The 22,919-nt window shown below is 36.3% G+C and overlaps 1 protein-coding gene and 1 pseudogene across 1 annotated transcript; both read right to left on the bottom strand.

Annotated features, from left to right (window-relative positions):
- Positions 1 to 292: 292 nt before the first annotated feature.
- LOC145121875 (F-box protein CPR1-like) lies at positions 293 to 6,385 on the bottom strand. Its single transcript, XM_079057562.1, has 3 exons — positions 6,095 to 6,385; positions 5,408 to 5,998; positions 293 to 373 (listed from the first exon to the last, which is right to left on the bottom strand). Exons 1-3 carry the CDS (start codon positions 6,383 to 6,385, stop codon positions 293 to 295), a joined length of 963 nt encoding a protein of 320 aa, XP_078913688.1.
- On the bottom strand, positions 2,980 to 4,641 carry LOC145118972 (uncharacterized; annotated as a pseudogene).
- Positions 6,386 to 22,919: the final 16,534 nt, after the last annotated feature.

Here is a 22,919-nt window from a genome sequence, read left to right as displayed (position 1 = left end):
TTGGATAACCTTGTATTGAATTCCCACACTATATCTACTATAGTTTGTGTGTTTGTATATGTATAACCTTGTATGAATTCCCAAACTATATCTACTATAGTTTGTGTGTTTGTATATGTATAACCTTGTATAAATTCCCAAACTATACCTATTATAGTTTGTGTGTTTCTATATGTATAACATTGTTTTGGTCTAAAAACTGTGCGGTTAACTTGTAAGTTGCAAACGTCCCTTATGCTCAACATAATACAGAAGGGATAAAATATCTAAATATTTTGTAAAACTGTAGAAACTATGTGTTTGTAATGATTGCATTCGTTTTAAGTTTATTGAAATCATTTTGTATAACTTTTATAAAATCATTTATGTTTGGCTTGTATTCCCCCCCCTGAAAACATTAAAAACTCGGAAAAATGTAGAGGTATGAACTCACCTCGAGTGAGTGGTTAGTATGAAAGATCGATATGAGATGCCGAATGTCAAGTGAAGCCTCGAACACAATTGGATCCTATTTAACATGTAGTAACACATATAGGAGTCAAATTAGGGTATTTCACTACTAGACATGATAGGAAACCACTTTAGGGACTTGGAAACACTTGAACTAAGTGTCAAAACCATATGTGATTGAGTGAGGGAGGTGTACTGCCACCCTAAGGGTGTGTACAACCATGGGGTGTGCGGCCCATGAGTGTACGGACGTACACTCATGAAGAGGTGTGCTTTTGAGGTGTTTCCACGGTTCTAACTAGCACCCAAGAAGTGTTCTAGGTACCAAGCTTAGTTGTAATGCAAGTTTGAGGCCTAAAATGATCATCAAAGTGGGTTTACGGCCCTAAGAGGTGTGTGCGGCCGTACAAGGGGTGTGCGGCCGTTAACCCTTCGTGTTCATGCCAAATTTATCGACTTTAAGGTGAATCAAGGCTAGGACCATGTCTAACTAGAAGATAGGGGTCAAACTCTCACTTTGGAGGGCCTTTAAGGTGTGTACGGCCAACCTTATGACCTTATGAAGGTGTGCGGCCGTACTCCTTCAAAGGATGAAGAACATGATGAAACTTGAAGAGTCAAACTTAAATCAAGAGGTCTTTCAAGTATAACAAGCTAAAGGATGGAATACTTACGTTTTCTGAAGCCTTGGAGCGTTCACGGTTGAAGAAACTTGAGAGAGAATGGAGTGGTGTGCAGCCAAGGGAAGAAAGGAATGAAGGAAAGGAGGTCTACTCATATATATAGGGGTGGGTGACCCACCACCTTGGGTGTGCAGCCATGAGGGGGTGTACGGTCGTACACCCATGTGTACGGCCATACACTCCTCCTAAAGGAGTGTATGGCCCGAAATGCTACATTACGACTTTGATAACTCATCCCTAATCTCAACCTTGGTTGTACTCAAGCTTAGAACACTTAAACGAACCCTTAAACAGTGCTAAAAGATAACAGAAACGAGTTTAACATTGATTGAATTGAATAGTTTAACAAGATAGAATTTCCGGGTTGTCACAAGAGGTAGCAGGGAATTCTTATTGCAGCTGATGGCGGAGAGTGGGTTGGTGATTACCCTAGGGCAAGCCTAGGATGAGATTAGCGGGGAGAGCAGTAGTAGGGAAAGGGATTATAAAGACTTCATATGAAAATAGTATATATCATGAGAATCTTCCTATATCATGTATTTACAATGTGTCACGGAATTCTATTATAAGGGTTAAATTCTTCCCAATGAAAAGGTGAAATCCTATTAAAGAGGACAACCTCATTTAATCAAACCATTTCGTACTTGTGTAATTTTCTTCCATGAAAGCATTCTCCACCAGAAATAGAGTAATATTCTTTTCTATTCAACTCCTTTAGTTTTTATACTTTGCTTTATTTTACGAAAATGGTCGACATTAGGATTAGGTAACTTCAGAACCAAGTGTTCCATGGTAAGCATGTAAAAACATTTTACATTTGCCCCATACATTGCTCCGTTTGAGCTAGCCAAAGATTTTATAACAATTAAAACAGTATTACATACATTAACGTAACAAAAAAAAATGCAAATCTACAATAATTTTCCTTTTGAAGTTTATTTAATTGCTTGTTTAAAGAAGGTAGATCATAAGACAACTTAGTGCAAAATTAACTATGAAAGTCGAGATTTAAAAAATGAAACATATTCTTTATTTATGGACTTATTTTTAATAAAAAAATCTCCATTGTTTGTTGACTAGGCTGGAAATGAGTGAAGGGCCACTTTTGTTGAAAACCAAGTATACTTGCAGAAAATAAATAGATCACACATAAGAAATTTAAGAAAATGAAGATCTAGAAGATGAAATGACATAAAAATCAAGAACCAGGATGTAGTAACAATATGAAAATGAGAAGATCCTGCATAACAAATTAAGAATCAAAATAGCAACATGCATCAATAATATTAATGCGATTTAAAGAAATACAGAAATCTAAATGAAGGCATACACTTTTATGAGAAAGTCTATCCCAACTTTTCTTGTTAAAAGCTTTCCACAAGATGCTTTAAAAACATCAAACATACGTTTCTGAAATCCATCAAGCACAAGCTTTTGAAATCCATCAAACACAATTTATTAACATAAGATACTAAAAACTATCAGAAGCTATCTTTATGGCAGAGAGAACAAGCAATGCCATATCATCCAAACTGCTTCAACAGCCTCAAACTTTCCACTTGCTCCTAGAACCGAAGGGTCTTGCTTAATCAACTGAGAAATCAAAATGGGAAGTTCAGTGAACAGTCAACATTATATATACCTTGGTTTTAAAAAGCGTAATGCGCCCTAAAACGTAAAAGCCTTTGCGGGCCGATGCGCTAAGCGCTAAGCGAAAGCGCTCGCCTAGAGCACATGATGCGCCAAGAATTTTAAAAAAATATAAAAAAGTATGTAAATACTTAAAATATCCAAAAATCATAGTTGCGTAGTATCATATTAGATCCTAAATACTAATAAGTTATAACTAGAGATCGTCTAAACTATCAACATCTTCGTCGTCAACTTGGACGACACCATCTCCTCCTCCATCATCACTATAGATACCGCTATCTTCTTCCACATCTTCATCTACCAAATGTCTATGAGATGGTTGAACGGTTGTTTTTCCCTTATTAACGGCCGATGTTCCGTTTCCATCATTTTGTACTCTTGATGCTCTAGTTCGATAACTAGGCTAATAAGCACCTGAGGCATGAGCTACATCTCTCCAAGTTAAATCTTCACCAACAAATACCGCCTCATCATCACTCTCATCTTCCATTCTTCTCATCAACCACTCGTTGCTTTCATCAATCTCTTGTAGGATAAGGTGATCGTTCTCTTTGTCTTTTGCCCGTCGCTCCAAGGACCGATTGAATTTGACAAATACCATGTCATTCAATCTCTCTTGTGCCAATCTATTTCGTTTCTTTGTATGAAGCTGCAAGTAAGAGAATCAAAGAAAGTAAGAACACAAAGCAGAATTTCTATAAAAAAACAGATTTTTCAGCAATAATAAACAAATTCCAGCAAAAAAAAAAACAGATTTTCTGAAAAAAAAAAAAAAAACAGTTTTTCTGTAAAACAATATTTTTTCTGCAAAAAAAACTTTTTTTTCCAAAATTTTCCACTAATAATAAACATATTCCAGCAAAAAAAAACAGTTTTTCTGAAAAAAAGAAAACAGTTTTTGTGTAAAAAAAAACAGTTTTTCTGTAAAAAACTTTTTTTTATATAAAAAACGTTTTCCTGTAAAAAATAGATTAATTTGTAAAAATTAAAAAACATGTAAAAAAAGAATTACATGTTGAAAAACACTCCAATTTCTTTCACAACTTGTAGCACTACAAGTGAGACTAAGAACCTTTATAGCAAATTTTTTTAGATTACGAGTTGAAGATCCATATGCTCCCCACCAATCAGCTATAAAAAACAAAAACAAAAACATAAAGTCAGATTATAAATTAGAATTTAGAAGAAAAAAATATGTTGGAAATTTGAATTTACCTGGTGATTTTGTCTCCCTATGTCTAACAGCCATAGGATTACCAAAGAGTCCTTGTGCATTCCGATATTTGTCCAACTCTTCCGAAATCTTGTCTTGAACTTGTTGCTCGGGAACAAGCCTCATAATGCAATCATACAAACCTTTTTCCACTTCTTCACAAGCTACCCCACTAACATCTTTATAAAAGATTCCCGGGTTCAAGAAGTGTCCCGCCGCATGCAAAGGTCTATGTAATTGACATTCCCACCTACGATCTATAATTTCAAAAGTTGTCTTGTAGTCATCCAGTCTGGAAAAGCTATCACGAATGGCCTCCTTAGCCCTATCCATGGCCTCATAAATGAAGCCCATGGCCGAATATTTTTCTCCATCAACAATCCTAAGAACCGTCACTAGGGGACCCGTCAACTTAAGAGCATAATGCACATTTCTCCAAAACATGTCTTGCATAAAGTAGCTTTTAACTTTTATCCCCCTCCCGTCTGAAGACCACTTAAATGCTTCCCACTCTTTAGAAACCACCATATTCCTCAAATTGGCTCTCTGTTTGTGGATTTGGGCAAGAGTGATGAAAGATGTTGCAAATCTTGTGATAGTCGGCCTATGTAAGTATCTTTGGTTTGTGAACTTTCTCATCATGTTCAGAAGAGGCACATGGCTATATATATATACCCAATTGCTAAAATTGACTTTTTTAATGCACTTTTCACCTTTAGAACTTGTTTGTCAATATCTTCCAACATCAAATCTAGGCAATGTGCGGCACATGGTGTCCAATATAGATTTGGTCTTTTAGCTTCCAAAGAGTAAATAATAGTTGCAATTGAAGTACATTGCAAGAATACAAATAAATGAAGGCCAAATGTATATTGGGTGAAGGTAATGAGTCTGTTACACTTCTTATTAGGCTTACGTTTCGTTCTGTCAGTTGTGGCCTAAGTAGAGCAGTGAGGGAAATAAGGTCTTTTTATTGTTAGATCAGTTAGGTAGGCTTAGTTGAGCGGTTAGTGTTAGTAGTTGGTATCTTTGGTCATAACAGAATATAAGTGAATTCGGGAAGAGTTCCTAGCCTCTTGAATGCTAGTAAACTTAAGTATGCTCCATCATCAAAACTTTAAGTATGCTCCATGATCAAAACTTTAAACTATAGATAATGTCCATTTGCAGACCTCATATATTACAAAAGAAAATGAAAGCATCGCATGAGTAAACATGAAGATTGAGCTATGAGGCCAAGATCAACACAGTTTTTTAGGGATGTACAAGAATCATTATAAACATTAATAAGAATTCAGAATCCATATATAATTCCATAGTTTGTATTATATGATAAACAAAATGAACGCACCTTACAACTCTTCTTGCTATTACTCTCTTCTGTCTTTCTCTTTGGACTCCCATTAACATAGGGAGATACAAGACTCTCCATATTGATAGGGGCACAAATATACTCCCTAGTCTTGTAGAACAGCATATCATGACACAATGTTCTCTTGTTAGGAATGTAATGTTCTTGCTCTTTCAAGCATTGTAAAGCTAAGTTCATATCACAGTCCTTTTCAAACATTCCCCACGACAACTTTCCATTGTAGTTCTTCAGCATCCATAAGTTATCATTAAACCCATCACAAGGAAATACGCATAAACAATCTTCCATAATACCTAAATTCATATTTGGGCGGCTAGCAACACCAGATTCATATAGCTCATCATCAGGTTGGGGAATTTTGATAAATTTTTCTTCAGATAGCCGAAACGAAGTAATGACTCTCTTCTTATTTGGGGATGAAGAATCTTTCATAATCCAATGAAGTGCCCCATTGCATAAGATACCAATCCTACTAAGAAACGAATACTTTACATCTCCAATTAGTTTCCAAACATTTGATTTCATACTTAACTTTTGAAAACATGTCCAACCAACACGTTTACGGAACCCTAATACAACCTTGTAATCATCCGTAGATGAATCATAGCCAAAACCCCAACATAAATGCTTGGTATCATGAATTTGAGGGTCTTGTAGTGTTTGAACCTATCTAGTTGAGGGATTAGCTACTACAAGTTGAGAAGCAAAAGAAGAGATGCATACAAGTTCATTGGAAGAACCAAGAAGATGACAATCACGGTCATCAAAGAATCTGTCATCAACATCATAAACACGCGACCCGTTGCGATAAGAGACCCTTGACATAACAATCCTCCTATCTATATCATTGTTTTTGTAATCAATTTGGTAACTATAGTTCATATGGAATTTAATGAAACCAGAGTCAGAGATCAATTTTTCCCAAGACTTACACACACTTTTGCATCGGATTAGATCCCTCACATTCAATCTTTTCAATATATTCGGAAGGACATCACCGTGAAGCTCTGCCATCGAAACCCTAGAGTCGACAATCCGAAAGGAAAGAAACCGGGGGGGGGGGGGGGGGGGGGGGGTTGTACCTAGACGATAGCGAGAAATTTATTTCTATGGTGTATTTATTAGGGATTTTAGTTATCAACACTCATAAATGCAAAACATGATATGATGAAATTATTACCACGATATTTTACCATTTAGAGAGATTCATTTACTGAGATGGCTGTTACAAACCTGTCATATATGATTAGTACTTCAATACCCATAAGATCACTAATGCGATCTAGATCATGATCTTTGATAATTGATTTGCTATAACAACTAAAATCAGTGTTAATAACATACCTTCTTTCTTGAGTATTTCTCTTGTGCTTCCTTTAAAAAGTCAACTGACATGTATTTATCATGAGTTGGTAGAGGTTGTGGAACAGGGAGACAAATTATACCGCCATCATGAAGAGCCAGGAGGAGAAAGTGAATGTTGGGATAACAATAGAACAAGTTAAGCACTTTAGACAAATGTCAAACAAACTTCAGTGATACTTGCAGAATAAAACTTCTGAAAAAACTTAATTCAAAACTGAACACAATATTTATTAAACTTGTGAAAATTTAATGTGGTTCAGTTGAGATGACCTACGTCCGCGAGCGAACGAGAGAAAGAGGATTTTATTAAACTTCCAAGAACAATTATAATCACACATAAATGTTACATTTCACTTGAGCTTTCAAAAGAAAATAATCTTTCTTGCTTACTAACTGCTCCAAAAGATGTGCACTCAACTTCACAATGATTGCTCTCTTGAAATTACTGTGTACACACACAATCACGCAAGGAATAATGAATGAGGATATGAGCCTATTTATAGGCAAGCATGGAAAACCCTAATTCAGATGGGTCTGGCTCATCCATAATTAGCTCAAGAAGGGGATGCCCTAAGTTCCAATAAATCACGGAATGCATGTGGGAGCTTCTAAAACCTTTGACTTCATAAGCATCGTCCATGAGCATCATCCATAACCATTGTCTATGATCATCATCCATGACCATCGTCCATGAGCATCGTCGATGAGCATCTTCAACTTATGAGCATCCCCCTTGAGCATCTTTAACATATGACACCTGATGCTCACACGTGATACGTGATCCCTGATGCTCACCCGAGCTTCCATGTGCTCTATTGATCCCAGATGCTCCATGTACCCAGTAGCTCCAAGTGCTCAATGTTGATTCTTGATGCTCACACATATATCTAAGTGTAAAGATGTCAATGGGGGAAAACGGGTAGGGGGTTGCATCCCCTGCCCCCGCCCCCAAAATTGCCATGTTTCCCCGCTCCCGCCCCACTCCCCGATTTCCTGAATTACGCCCCGCCCTCGCCCCTAATTGATTTTATGTTGCCTTTTTTTTACGCTAAATGAAGTTCTTTTTTGGGCTGTAACTAATTTTTTGGAAAAGAAAATAGTTCTTTATAACAAAATTTTAAATGTTAAAAACAAAAATGCTATGACATCTCAAAAACATTAGAATGGAAACTTAAAAACTTTTTTTTTGCTGAATTTTGGCAGCTCAACGGGACCCCGTGGGACTTTCAGGACGGGACTACCCACCCCCACCCCTGCCCTGAAGTTAAAACGGGGTTAATTCTACTCTTACCCCCGTCCTTGTCCCCACTTTTTTTAAACAAATACCTCACGTATGGGATCGGTGTCTTACGAGACTTTTTGACATCCCTATCTAAGTGTTCCATTAACATTCCAAATGCCCCAATGAAATATCTAGATGCTCCATTGAATTTGATCAAGTGTTCACACCCTAACAGTGAACTGCTTCTTATGGCCTACATAGAAGAAGTTAGGAAAGGATATGGATGGTTACATGATTTGAGATATTCGAACCACATGAGTGGAGATTGATCATGGTTCTCAAATTCACACGACCATAGTTAAACTTGGAAACAAAATGATAATGAACGTGCATGCTTAAGGTAATGCTAAGATCAAATTGAATGGAATCAATCATATAGTTTGTGATATGTACAATGTTTTGTAGTTGAGGAACAAATCTTAATATGTCACGGCTACAAGAAAGTGGTCAAGATATCTTGACAAAAGGAATGTGTAAGATTTTTCATCCCAACAAAGGTTAGATTATTAAGACCTTAATGGGTGCAAGTAGCATGTTTATGTTGTCTTTTGAATCACAACCTCAACCTAGTCGAAATGAAGACTGCTTGATCACCATTCACAAAAAGATAACAATTGAGATGTAACTTTGGCACAGATGGTTGTGGAACTTAAATTGTACATGGAACTTGTACATGCAGACCTTTGCAGACCACGTCAAACAATAATAAGAGTTACAAGTTTTGTTTTATTGATGATTTTAGTAGAAACTTTTGAGCATATCTTTTTTATATAGAAAAATGAAGACACATTACTACTTCAAATGTTTCAAGAAATTAGTTAAGAAGGGAACATGTTTTCTAGTGAAGTGTCTAAGATATAACATAGGTTTGAAATCGACTTGATGAATTTAAGGAAACATGTAAGGAAAAGGGAATAGAAATACAACTTGCGTACAAATGCTTACATGGACTAGCAAAATGGAATATCTAAACGAAAAAAAAACGATCATTATTAAAATGGCTAGGAGTTGTTTTATCTAACGATGAATGCCAAAAGAATTTTGGGAATAAGTAAACAACTAATAAACTATTTTATGGATAGATCTACCAATATAACTTTGATTATATCAATCCTGAAAAAGCGTGGAGTAGTAATCGCCCCTATGTTTCATATTTATGTGTATTTGGTTGTTTAACAAATGTTCATGTACCATAACAATAGAGAATGAAGCTCCATGACAGGAGTGTGGATCTAAGGCCTATAATTTGCTCAATCTCAATATTAACAAAATAAAAATTACAATGAATGTCATTTTTTTATGAAGATAAAGGATAGTGTTGTAGCAAATCACATAGTAGAGAAGGTCGTCACTAAGAACAATACCAATGAGGATGACAACACCAACGAAGAAGATGAACGGTTGAGGATGATATACATCATGGGAGATTTATAATAAGAAATGGGTAGAATTCCTATAACTCGAGAAACAAGAATGTCTCCATATGGAGCAGTAGTTCGCCTGGAAGATTAAACATGTCCTCAAATTTTGCGATAAGGGCCTTGACGGCCTCGGAACCCTCACTCGATTCAGTGACCTCCGATGCTAACCAGTTCGGTGATACTATAAACGCATCTAGTTCATAATGTAATAACGACGTGAAGAATGATTTGAAAGAGACCGGATTCTTAGACAAGCTCGGATCTCCTACCTGTGTAACACTCTGTTCCCCTTCCATACTATCATTGTAAGATCTTTCGAATTTACAATCATATCCCCCATGTTTGCATCCATTTAATACCTAATATTACATCGGTGACCTAACTCTAGAGGGAAGAAATCGTCTACGACTAGTAGATCGTGAAACACGAGAATCATTTTTTTTTGGTAGTAGTTCATGCAATGCCTTGTGAGACAAAGTTACCTGCCATCAATTAGTACCACTATTTCAAGACCGCCCATGTTTTTGTGTAGTTTCATAGTCTATGGGGGCGTTAACACTATAACTGAGTTTAATGTGACTTCCATTGTATCTAAGTGAGCATGATCCTAGTTTGTATTAGACGGTTCTTCCTGATCCTCTTCTTCATCTTCATCTCTCAGTACACAACTTGATGGCCTGGTGCGAACTTGGCATCGCATTTGAAGCATAACTCTTTTGCCCTTTAGCTGCGAGTTCATCCTTTGAAAATCTTTCGAACGTCCTCAGCTATCCCCATGCACCTCTAAATTTCCTATAGGAGGTTACCATATCTCTATATGTTGATCGGAATGACCAACCCCCGATCATGCCCCTCTCCCATCAACACGGTTCTCGTTACCGCCAATCGCATTGTGCGGGTCAATCCCTAGGGTTGTATGACCCTCACCGAAGATCTGAGTTTTGATTTTAGCTTCTTGATGGAAGTTCCTTCCAATACCGGTTTCCAATGCTTCATATTGCTTCCACAGCCCATTGGTGTTGTTGATCGGAATGGCCCACCCCTAACGTGCCCCTCTTCCATCGACACAGTTCTCATTACCACCAATCGTATTGTGTGGGTAAGTTCCTAGGGTTGTATGATCCTCACCAACGACTGAGTTGTTATATGATCCTCAGAGTTCCGATTTTAGCTGGTTGATGGAAGTTCCTTCCAAGACCTGTTCCGACAACCCCCGTAGTTAGACCCACCATTTTCCCAAAATTTCTAACGTAATCGTGGGATGTCCCCTCCTTTCGGATAGCTATGAATTGCTCATATCGGCTACGCTCATACTATAGCTGTAATGATCAAGGAGATACCGTTTCAGTCCTCTTCATTATCAAAATGGCGACGTGTCCTCACTCCATCGATACCAAGGCTGCTCCATCCATATATAAGGTTGCAGCCTTGAGTTGTTCGACTTCCTTGATTCCTTGAATCTATTAAAAGAACGCTCAATGTGGTAGACTTACACACATACATCTTCTCCTTCAAATAAGGACCTTTTTTGCTTTATGTACTTGAGCCCCTTCGAACCAACTTTTTCTTTCATCCTATTCTTATGCGATTCCCATTTTGCACCTTCGCCTTCTTGCTTTTTCCCAACCCGATTCGTTGTCAGATAATGGAAACCCATATCATCGTAGAGACGGTCTTTCGTCGTGCGTCGCTCGCATTCTTCCTTGGTGGGCAAGTTACCAACCTTCGTGGTTAAGTGGTTGATGGCCCGGAGGAGTTATTCAATCTTCTAGTTGTGTTGTTTCTATTTTTCCTCGGCTTCACTTCTAAATTTTATGATCTCTACTTCCAAGTTGTTGATTTTCTTCAATCCCATGGTTCGCTTTCTTGGTGCTCTGATGCTAGTTAAAATGAACCAGGTAGAATTACTATAATTCTAGAAACAAGAAGGTCTCAGGAAGTCTTAGACTCAAATGAAAATTCTCATTATTCATCAAAATAACACATGAACCTATAAATACCAATGTGCCAAGAAACCTAATCCAAATCTAACCCCTATTTAGACGATAAAAAGATAAATCTCCCTATTAATTAATTCACTTGTTTCTACGATGCTTATAGACTTGTCCAAATTTGCAAGACGTATCATGTTATTGAAGCTAATACTATAAGCAACGAATCGGACAACCTCCTACATGGATGAGTGATTATGACTCGGGTAATGAACCGGAAGATGTTTGAGAAAACATGACCGTGGCATAAAATTCTGATCCAAATTCATACAATGAAGTTGTTAAAATGAAGCATTTGAGAATTGCCGTGACAGATGAGATCAAGCCCATTAAGAAGACCATTAATGTAGCCTAGTTGGGCTGCCAAAATGAGCTAAAACTAGTGAATCTATCAGACCAAGCTGAAGCATAAGGCCTTACTAGTTGCAAAAAGAGACTCATAGAGGTATGGAGTTGATTATTTTGAAGTTTATGCACTTCGTGTGGAAACAGTAGGAACTACTATGGGATTGGATTCTCAAAAAAGGTGGAATATCTACCAGCTAGAAGTCAAATCTCTGTTTCTAGATAGAAAGCTGAATGAAGATGTGTACGTTGAGGCTTGAGCAACCACAAGGGTTCGAAGTAAAGGCTTAAGAGAAGAAAGTGTACAAGGTACACAACGTACTCTATAGGTTTTCGGGCTATTCGGTCTCATATAAAACTACATATACACCAGGTAAAGAGGGGTTTGATTATTATAATTTTTACAGTGCACTTGAAAGAATTTAAAATGCAACATAATCCAATCCGAAACATAAATGGAATTACCTGAATTGGTGACAAATTTGCAGAGGCGGAATAAAACCGATCTAACGTGTATCACCCGTGGATGAATGAAGGGGTGTTTGGATGTGCATACTCAGACCACATAAACATACTGAGGGAACTCCTGTCATGTTGCAGTTAATTCAATAAATAAGCGCCTCCAATTGCCCCCCTGGGCGTTAATAACCATCTTTAAATCAGAGATGCATGGCTCAGAAATCAATGGCGTGAAGGTAACTTTGTGTATCCAACGTAAGTGGGTGCGGATTTTCATCAAACACTTATCCTGCAGTTCAGTGGCATCCATAACATATAGCATCTGGCTGAACATAACGTCAAGGTAACTTTGTGTAGTTTGTAATGCCGAGCCTCGGATTTCGACCATAAATAGGGTTTGAAATTACTCACGAGTCGCACATAAACATCAACATCGCTCCCCGAGATAGGAGAATATCTATATTTCTTCAGAGGTGATCATATACCCTTCCTTTTTCTACATTTCTTCGTGACCCATATATTATTAATTTTAATATATTATTGTTGATATTATTAAATTATTAATATTAATATTATTGTTACTATTATTATAATTAATATATTATTATTAAAAGGTTTTTATTAATTATATATGAACGGATTGAAAAGTTGTTGGTTTTGTTTTACATCATGTTTTAGAACAGAAAAAAATAAGACAATAACTAGATCAATCTGACACTAACACACAAACAGAAAAAAAAAAAAAAGCCGACTATGCCTATCAACTTTTTTTTCATGGTTGCGGATTACTTTGTGCACACAAATTGTAGGTCAATTGATAACTTTGGAATTAATTGAAAATTTTTAGAGGAACCTTGATTAATCATCGAAGATGAAGAACTACAATTTGTGAAGATAGGAAGTAAGGTTATATTTGAAAACAAAGGGGCATTTTTACGTCATCATCAACTCTGGTTGTTTATCTGGTTGTTCATAAAAATACATGTAGATGTTCAAAGTTCAGCATAAAATGGTCATATTAATAGCTCTGCTAGTGAGTTCCTCCAAAATACCACACATCATAATATACATACAATGCATGTACATCGGGCTCACAGTCACAAAGACTAGAGTGCCCTGGGCCCACAACCACAAAGATTGGATTGCCCTCGGGTATGTTGGCCTAGCGCCTCAACCCAACCACTTACATTAGCCTCCGTGCCTACAACTTAGAGTCGGCCCGCACCTCGGCCCGCACCTGGTATCTTGGCCTACAACATGAAGTAGGACTGCCTCAACCTAACACACCATGACTTGTCGAAATATATGATCAAACAAGAAATCAAGTAAACAAGTAAGCACAAACAACTATCTACATAAATATACATGTCGAACAGTTCATTACCGCCTACTAGGCCCCTCCCAGCACACTATGCCACTACCGGAAAATCTCCAAGGAATACATAGCTATGTCAGATTTGGAATCTATGTTGCTGGAATTGATTGATAAGTGTATGATTTAAAAATAGTATACGATTAGGATCATATAGTACTAAAAGGACTGATTTGGCCTTATTTCCTGTGTATTGTCTGGTTGTGGGCTTAGGGTAGAATCATTCATTCGACAGTCTATGTGATCCCGTTTTGTGTATAAATTGTATGCATAAGGCAACCAGCATTGATGATAGAAGTTCCTAGCATCATAGAAGCAAGTTAGTTGAAGGATGCCTTTTTATGTTTTGTGGCCTATAGAGTGTTACTGCCATAATGTTGCTTGCTTTGTGCTTTGTGTGGCCCATATTGATGTGAGCTAACTATTAAATGAATATGTTAAGTTACATGCTGCAAAGGTGAAATAGTTCTAGAATGATTGATTTGGCCCATATTGATTTGAGTCTAACCGTTGTAGGGTTGGGTATTTTATTTGCAATATTATTTGAGTTTTGTTAAAGGTAACTATATTCATGAAGTAGTTAGCTGATATTAGTAGGGGGTTTTCAACAACTGATGGCAGGGTGAGGTGGGAATCCTAAGAAATACTAGGAAGTACTTCAAAGGAATTGGTGTGTTGTTTTGCGGTGTGTATTTGTTTGAAAGAGGGTATATGTGATTGAATCAGGCGGTAGTGGATATGAGTAGTTACTTAGAGGATCCAGAAAGATTCTTGAAGAAAGTACGAATATGTGTCGAAGTTAGTATTCGGCTCGTATTACTGAAAGTACAGGACTCGTAGTCAAATCGAGGAGGACTTCGGGGATTCTAAGGAGTTGATGGAGGGTAGATTATATGGTTTGGCACCATGATTCATTGCAATGTATTCCCGCCTTATTCGGTTTAACGGTTACGGTTGTTTAGACTGGGGATGGTTCTGGTGATTGCTTGGGCCTTAGTGGTTATGTCAGTCTGAGTTTGAATGGTGCATACCTAGATGAGTTAGTTGATTTTGAGGTCTCGAGGGCCTTGCTCGAGGTAGTAGCAGTTGAGTCGCGGGACTAAAGAAGGAACCGATTGTGATGAGTGGCTCGAGGATTGTAGCCGCAGGCTGAATAATTGGCAGATGGATTGGGATGTCACTATTTTCGACAGGGGTTATGTACTTCCAGTTTTCCGCGTTTGGAGGAGAGAGAGATCAGACATTTGATTTTCATACTTGGGGTGTAGACCCAAAATGAGTCTAGATTATTACAGTTTTCTTTGGCGACATGTATGGAAGTGTGGGAATGAACAAGAGGATACTTGTGTTATAGTTGCCTAGAGATGAGGTCAAGGGTTTGTTTTCTTCAGATATAGTTAGGTTAGGTGCTAGTTGATTGTTTTAGGAAGCAGGGAAGTGAATCGGGAACGAAAAACTTTTGTTGTCCCATGTGTATCCCAACTATGAGAATGATGCCTCTTGAATTTATGAATGATTCCCACGATGAATTGATGGTTGGGGATTTATAAGCAAGGTGTGTGGTAGTCCATTCGTTTGCAGATACAGAATCAGTGTTATGAATGGACTTTCAGAATTATTGCTTGTGCGTCTACATGAGATTCTTGATGTTAGAGGCAGTTATGATTAGGGAGTTTTCAAGGTCCCCATCTGAGATTTGGAATCTTTTTGATTTTGATGATCTTCATCTGGAAGATCATATTGCATTGTGTAATATATTCCAAAGGTATATATATATATATATATATATATATATATATATATATATATATATATATATATATATATATATATATATATATATATATATATATAGGGTAAGTATCAAATGAGAACACCTAAAATGTTGAAACGCGAGAACAGTTCTTGACCAATCATTTTATAGGGGTATATTAGTAACTGCGTATTTAATATAAATTATAACAAATCTTAATCTCCTAAATTTTAGCAATATTAATTATAGTTACTTAAAATAACAGATTAACCAATTTTTATTTTATTATTTTATTAATATATGACAAAAATAATTTTTATTAATTTTTTGTTAAAAAAGTCAATTTTTATAATTTATCATTCATCAGATACTATTAATTATAAATGCGTAAAACATGTTTGTAATTATAAAACTATACAGTTGTAATCATAAATGAAGAAAACACAATTTAAAGATTCAGTTTAATTCATAAAAAAAAAAAAAAAAAAAAAAAAAAAAAAAAAAAAAACTCGACTTATTATTAAACTTTGTTATATTCATAAATAGAATTTCTAAAGATCGAGTTTATACATTTATATACTTATATTCATCAATGAATATGCCAAATACTAGTTTCATACATTTATACATGATTTATATTCAACAATGATTAACTCACTCCATAGGAATATATTCATAAATGAATATGTCAATACTAGTTTCATACATTTATACATGATTATATTCACAATGATTAAACCACTCCAAAGGAAAAACAAATATTGAAAAATTCATCCATATGCCGGCCATTTTCTTGAGTCGGTTGTAACCTCCTTCTACTTGGATCAAATGGCTGCTTGTGTGACGAGCACCAACGATACCTAAAAAGTCATATCATTTCTTTTTCTTTGATAAATACCTACAAAATGCCAATAACATGTAAATACAATAAAAAGATCAACAAAATATTAAAATGAATGATTAGTAGCAAAATCATGTGGTGTTATAATCATAAATGATATGATTATAATCGATTTTCTAATCATTTATATTACTGATAGTTATAATTATAAATGATTACTATCGGTGTCTTCTAATGATATGTACAACCATGTTTATAATCATAAATGATTATAACTTTATAACAATCATCAATTGTATAACTTTATAACAATCATCAACTGTCTTTTACAAACAAATCAATTCCTTTTAGTTCATCTTCATAATCATATATGCATCAGTTAATACCTGAGAACAAAGCAACACAATATCAGCAAATCGCAAAAGAACCTTTGGGGTACTTGTCTTCCTGATGCCTGCTTCAACCATTCCATCCAATGATTCACTATCATGAAGTCTGGAAGAAGCCCAATGCACTCGTCTTTCAGTGGATCTCTATTTTTTCAAAAAAAAAATCAAAACAAATCTCATCGGAAAAAGACGAAGATGAATGTAACATACCCATCGAATGGCTTCCTTCCGGTCAAAATCTCCAAAAGCAGCACTCCAAACGCATAAATTTCGTCCTTTTGGTTACCAGTTCCATGTTTCGAGTGTTCATAAGAAATTCGACCAGTATACGTCTCTGAAGCATAATTAAATCATCATCATCATTAAGCACCACAATCAGAAGAATAAAAAAAGGAGAAGAATTGTCTTGGGAGCCAGAAACATGTACCTGAGCTCTAGCACTGCTAATTGATAGGGGCTTCAACTCTAACACCACAGTTATCCCCTCGCCCTTTTCGATCTCACTTTGAATCCCCCTCGTGCTCTCCCCTATGTTTGCCCATTTAAGAGAAAATGAACTCTATTGTTGTTGAAATCGTGAAGATCCAAAGAGGGAAGCAACCGTGTAAATGACCACGTTTAGACTAAGGAGGAGGCTCGATGGTGGCTATACGATGGTCGACGATAGAGGATGGCGGAAGACGATGAACGAAAACAGTGGCGAAGAAGGTGGGGTGTGCGGCCGGTTTTTTCAAAATAATTAGATTAGGGTTTTCTAGTTAAGTAGAGAGAGAGAGAGAGAGAGAGAGAGAGAGAGAAATTATAGGAATTTCTATTTAATTAAATTATATGCATTTCCTATTGTACCCTTCTTTCCATTTCAAAGTTACATATTTAGCACATTAGTTTTATAAATATTCATCAATGGTCTAGTTAATAATAGCCACAGATCTAATTATTTACAAGGTTGTGATCTGTTCTCGCGTTCTCAACCTTTTAGGTGTTCTCATTTGATCCTACTCATATATATATATATATATATATATATATATATATACACATATGTATATATATATATATATACATATATATATATATATATATATATATATATATATATATATATATATATATGTATGGTTGAGCCGGTTTGAGATTTGGTATGTTTGCAATGCCAGTTGGTGGTAGCTCGAACCCTAAGTGGGAGAGAATTGGGTATTCAGCTTGGAGGATCATCGATCTGTTAGAGTTTATGGTTTTAGAAGAATGGGCCACAAATATCTGTGGTTCGGGTATGCGAGTTTTTGGTTCAAGATTTGGTGAAAACGGGGTGTAGGGAAAGTTGCCATCAGATGTATGTGCTCAGGAATGCATGAGTTTGTTGGGGGTCAGAAATGGCATCGACCAAGTCCTCGCACGATGGCCTGGAGTGTCACAATCGAATGCCTGCTCCTGGAGGGATGAATGTGCTATATGGGTAAGGTTGCACCCTTTCTAAGACCAATTGGTTTTAGATCAACCGGTAGCGATGATGCTCAACAAGTGGTATCAGAGCCAGTGGCGAGGGTTCGATTCTCTCAGGGAGCGATTTCTGAGGGGGGATTGTTGGGGATCAGAAATGGCATCCACCAAGTCCTTGCACAATGGCCTGGAGTGTCAGAATCGAATGCCTGGTCGTAGAGGGCTGAATGTGCTATATGGGTAAAGTTGTTCCCTTTCTAACACCAATTAGTTTTATATCAATCGGTAGTGTTGATGCTCAACAGAGTTGTCTTCGCGGTAGGAGGTTATTGGACAAGGAGCTCGTTATAACCAATGGTTTTTTTCGGGATCACTGATGATTAGGTCTTGAGGCATTTGGGTCCCTCAGGTTAACTATCAGTTGTTAATGTATTTGTTAGCTCGTTGTATATATTGCTATGTATAGTTTAGGATAAGCAGTTGTTGATCTATCAATCAACTTTAGATTTTGGTATGTGTTGTTCCACATGGGCTTTGTTCAGTCATGTATTGCATCAGTGGATTAGTTTTCAATGCATTCTCAATCGTTGGTCATTTCATTTATTTTTAATAGCTGAGGTGCCAAGCTTTCCTTCCAGGAGGTCGAAAATTATTGGAAACGGTGCGCGTAAAGGATTTCGGTACCACTACTGTTGTCTATGTAGACACGGTTGATTTGTATTTGACGTATGCGGGCAGTTATAAAGAGTGGGTCCCTAGGGTTCCAGCCCGACATCCTTGGATCTTCTAACAAAAAACTAATATTGAGGATGTTTTAAGGGAGTACCTTAATGTCGTCATCTATTTCGCAGCACTCGCTTCTCTTACAACACCTCGTGATGGTAAGGATCTCCTCTTTGACTTGGTGCTTGCTGGCATCTTTCCGATCTCGGGCATTCCTCTGGTCGGCATGAAACTTGGACCTTAAATCTTATGCGATTTCCGAGAGTTCTCCTGTTAGTTGTTCTTCATCTATTTCTTTCCTCAGAACCGTGCACTCGCCGGTATCGTGAGTTTTTCTCTTGTGGTACTCATAGTATTTCCCTTTCTCTTTGTCCGCCTTTAGAGGTGTTTTCTCAACAACATGAACCTCAGCTCGATGGCTTCGGGACTCATCTTTACCAAATGGACGGAATCTGCGGGATGGGTGTCTCGAGTGCTAGTTGTGCTTGTCATGGCTTCTGTAAAGTCCCAAAAATAAGACCCAAAAATTTCATTTTTAATTTTAATAAAAACAATATTCAAAACATCATCATAAATCCCAAATGGAACAAACGTATCAAAACATCACAAATATCAAAGTTATCATGAAATGCAAAACAATAACGTGTGTGTATTGTAATCACCCTGAGTGCACTAGTACAAAAGTGACCTACGGTCACACTTTCCGAAAAACGGCCTGTGACACTTTTTATTAAAAGTGTGGCCAAAGGTCACTAAAAAAATTTAGAGACTATTTTTGGATACATTTAAATTAGTTTGTGTGGCCATTATATAGATAATCAGAACTTTAACCACACTTAATTATACTAAATGTGACAAATATTAGTCACACTCGAACACTGAGGCCATAGGTCACAATCAGCCACAGATATCGATCAAGATTGTCATACTTTTTTATGAGAGACAATAGATAAACGTATTGTCACATGAGTCAGTTGTATGTGTGTCTATAACCTGGTTTCTTTTTAGCCACATAACAGACAAAGTAGCTAAACGGTGATATATATGGTCACACTAAATATTTGTGTGTCCATATTGCGGTTATGTATTAGTTGTACTTAGTAAACGCAAGAAAACAAGTTAGTATTGGTTATTTATGGTCATTTAGTTTTTATTAGGTGTGTCAAAATATGATGAATTGGCTTTGAGAAGAAACAAATATTGTGAGTGTAGGTAGCATTTAGTTATGATTACAGTTATTATATGTGTCTATATGTAAATATAGTTATAAAAGAACAATAATTTCTTATCGGTATAATTATGGGTCGTTTATTGAATATGTTACTATATTTATGTAATGTTCATTCTGGTTGAACTATTGTATTTGTCAGTTTAATGAATAGTCTTCATAAAATGAAAATTTGTTGATGTAAAATTGAAATTGTTTCCTAGTTAAGTTATTATACAAAAAAATGACAATTTTAGACTTTTTGGATGACTCGTAAATTTGACTATTTTTTTCTTTGATATCATTTGACAGAATTAAAAATGAACAAAAAGGTCAATCACGCCATGTTACAAAATTACATTGCTTTATTTGCAATTAAAGGGTTGTATAAATTAATGAAAAAAATTGAATGACAGTTTTGTAAAGTTACCTCAACAGAAACAATTTCTGAAAAAACCAAAAAAAAAAAATAATAAAAACAAAAACAAATAACAATATAGTTGTATTGAATAACAGCTATAAGAAAGGACCAAATTGCCCTTTTTGTCATCTATTCTTTTAATTGCACCAGATCATACACCATTAAAAAATGAAAATAATACAACTTTCTTTAACAGAAAAGTATGATAAATAAATGAAAAGAATACAACTTTGTCTAACATTGCATAACGAAAGTACATTGCTATAATATGTAGTTTATGTTATAACATGTCATCTACCATTACAGTAAAAAACTGAAAAATTAACTTTGTGTTATAACAATATTACACCAGAAAAGTTTGATGGTATAATATGGTAAAAAGATATTCGGTAAAATCTTTAGTTTTGGGTTCAACAAAAGTTTTATCCCACTCAATGAGTTTCCAGCAAGGGGTCCGCCCAATTATGCCTTTTGACTTCACCCATCAGATTATCATCCATTATTGGTGAATTCATAGACAGGTTATAGGCCCTACATGTAGTTCTTCCCAACAATGCAGTTCATCAAATTCCAGGTGTTGATTCAGAAGAAAGTGTGAATCAGGGCTCTTTTGTACTTGGCCAATAAAGAAGAAGGCTTTGCCTTCCAAGTGTATCTCTCCCAAACCATATTGCTTTTGACATCTCCAAGACAATTCCCATATGCTAACTACATGTAAAGAAATTCTACAATCAAACACATCATTCCAGATTCTAATAATAATTTGCAACTATTGTTTTTTTATAATAATCTAAGTATCAAGTCTATCCCATAAGACCAAGAATAACTTGTCACAAGTTCCTATCTACATTTTAGCCCCTTCAAATCGCAACAATGAGACTAGAAAAATAGAGATAAGGTCACATAGAGACAAACAAGACAAAAACAGAGAAAGACCTTAAGAACAAGAAGCATACCTGAAATGGAGAGGCGACAAATGGTAAGTCTGAAAGGAAAGAAAGAAAGAAAACACAACTTTCAGCATCCCAATTATGGATATTCTCCAAATACAAAGTGAACTATTGACTAGTAGCAAGAAAACACAACTAAAAGTCTGAAAGGAAAGAAAGAATAACTTGTAGCTAATGCAATGGTGGAGGTGGTACCTGGTGTCGCTGCTATGGTGGCTACACCACTGTAATTGGGGGCAGGTGTCACTGTGATGTGGGGCTATGGTGGTGTAGTGATACAGAAGCAGGAAGATAAAATTGATTTGCCAATGGCTGCGTGAAGAGACAGGAACTGAGGATGTAATGAGACAGTGATTTGTGATTCCGTGAATACAGTATCTATAATAATCGAATATATACATATCGATTGCAATCTATTGCTTCAATCTGATTTTGAACAGTTATGGTTATTGAAGGAGATGTATGTGAAAAAGGTAGGAGGCGGGGTAACGGGCCATCTGGTGAAGGTGAGGGCGATATGCGTCATGTAGGGTGACTACAAGAAACGTCAATCGTTGGTGAGGAAGGTGGAGTCGGCCATCAGTATCCGTAAAGGGGAACACGGGCATGGGAGGTAGTATATGGCTTCAGTATTTAGAGACATGCAGGTTGCAATAAGGCGAGAAGTGGTGGCGGATGATTCACAGAGAGGTGCTAGCACTCAGGAGATCGTATGGTGGAGATGTCGGCGACGAGTGATTTGTATGGAGAGGCCGACGAACTGATTGGAATGTTAGAGCCAATTTTTAGGTGGGAAATATAATTAGGGCTTTTAATTTTTTGTGGAAAGAGTGAAATTATACCGGGAAACTAAAATTTTGAGGAGAAATTTAAAATAGTTTAGAATATATATATATATATATATATATATATATATATATATATATATATATATATATATGTGTGTGTACGTGTATGTGTGTGTGAGTTTCTTTGAGACCAATGCAATATTATGATACAAAGGATGTGTTTTGTGACTATTCATTCTGGATGCAAAAAAAATGGAAATATTAAATAAATTAAAGCGAAGCCCTAAGTCATAAACCTTACGACATATATAACTCTAAAACCCCAATTCATACATGAGAAGTTATGAGCTTGTGGGAATAAGTGTACAAGCCATTGGACTAAACTCGCAACAAAACGAAACTATTGGACCATCCTTGCAAGCCAAACCTATTTTGGACCAAACTTGTAGCTTTTGGTTAATGGTTTAGGGTTTGGTTAATGCTTATAACATATTGCTTATAGATTAATACTTATGGTTTAAGGCTTAAGGTGTTAGACTTAGGGATTATGTTGTAGGACTTAGGGATTTTGGCTTATGGTTTATGGTTTATGGGTTACTAGATATTTCTTATGGCACCTTGCATAAGGCGTAAGGTGTAGGGATTATGCTTATGGCCTAGGTTTTATGGTTTAGGATTATAGATTATGGCTTATGGCTAAAGGCTTAGTGCTTACAACTTAAATCTTATGATGTATGGAATATCGCTCATGGCTTATAGCATATGGTTAAAGGTGGTATAGATTAGGGCTTAAGGCTTATA

This window comes from Lactuca virosa, chromosome 6 (genome assembly GCF_052849685.1).
Source record: "Lactuca virosa cultivar CGN04683 chromosome 6, Lactuca_virosa_CGN04683_v6, whole genome shotgun sequence".
Taxonomy (NCBI): domain Eukaryota; kingdom Viridiplantae; phylum Streptophyta; class Magnoliopsida; order Asterales; family Asteraceae; genus Lactuca; species Lactuca virosa.
The sequence above is the reverse complement of the archived record's forward strand: the minus strand, read 5'-3'. Positions and strand labels throughout refer to the sequence as shown.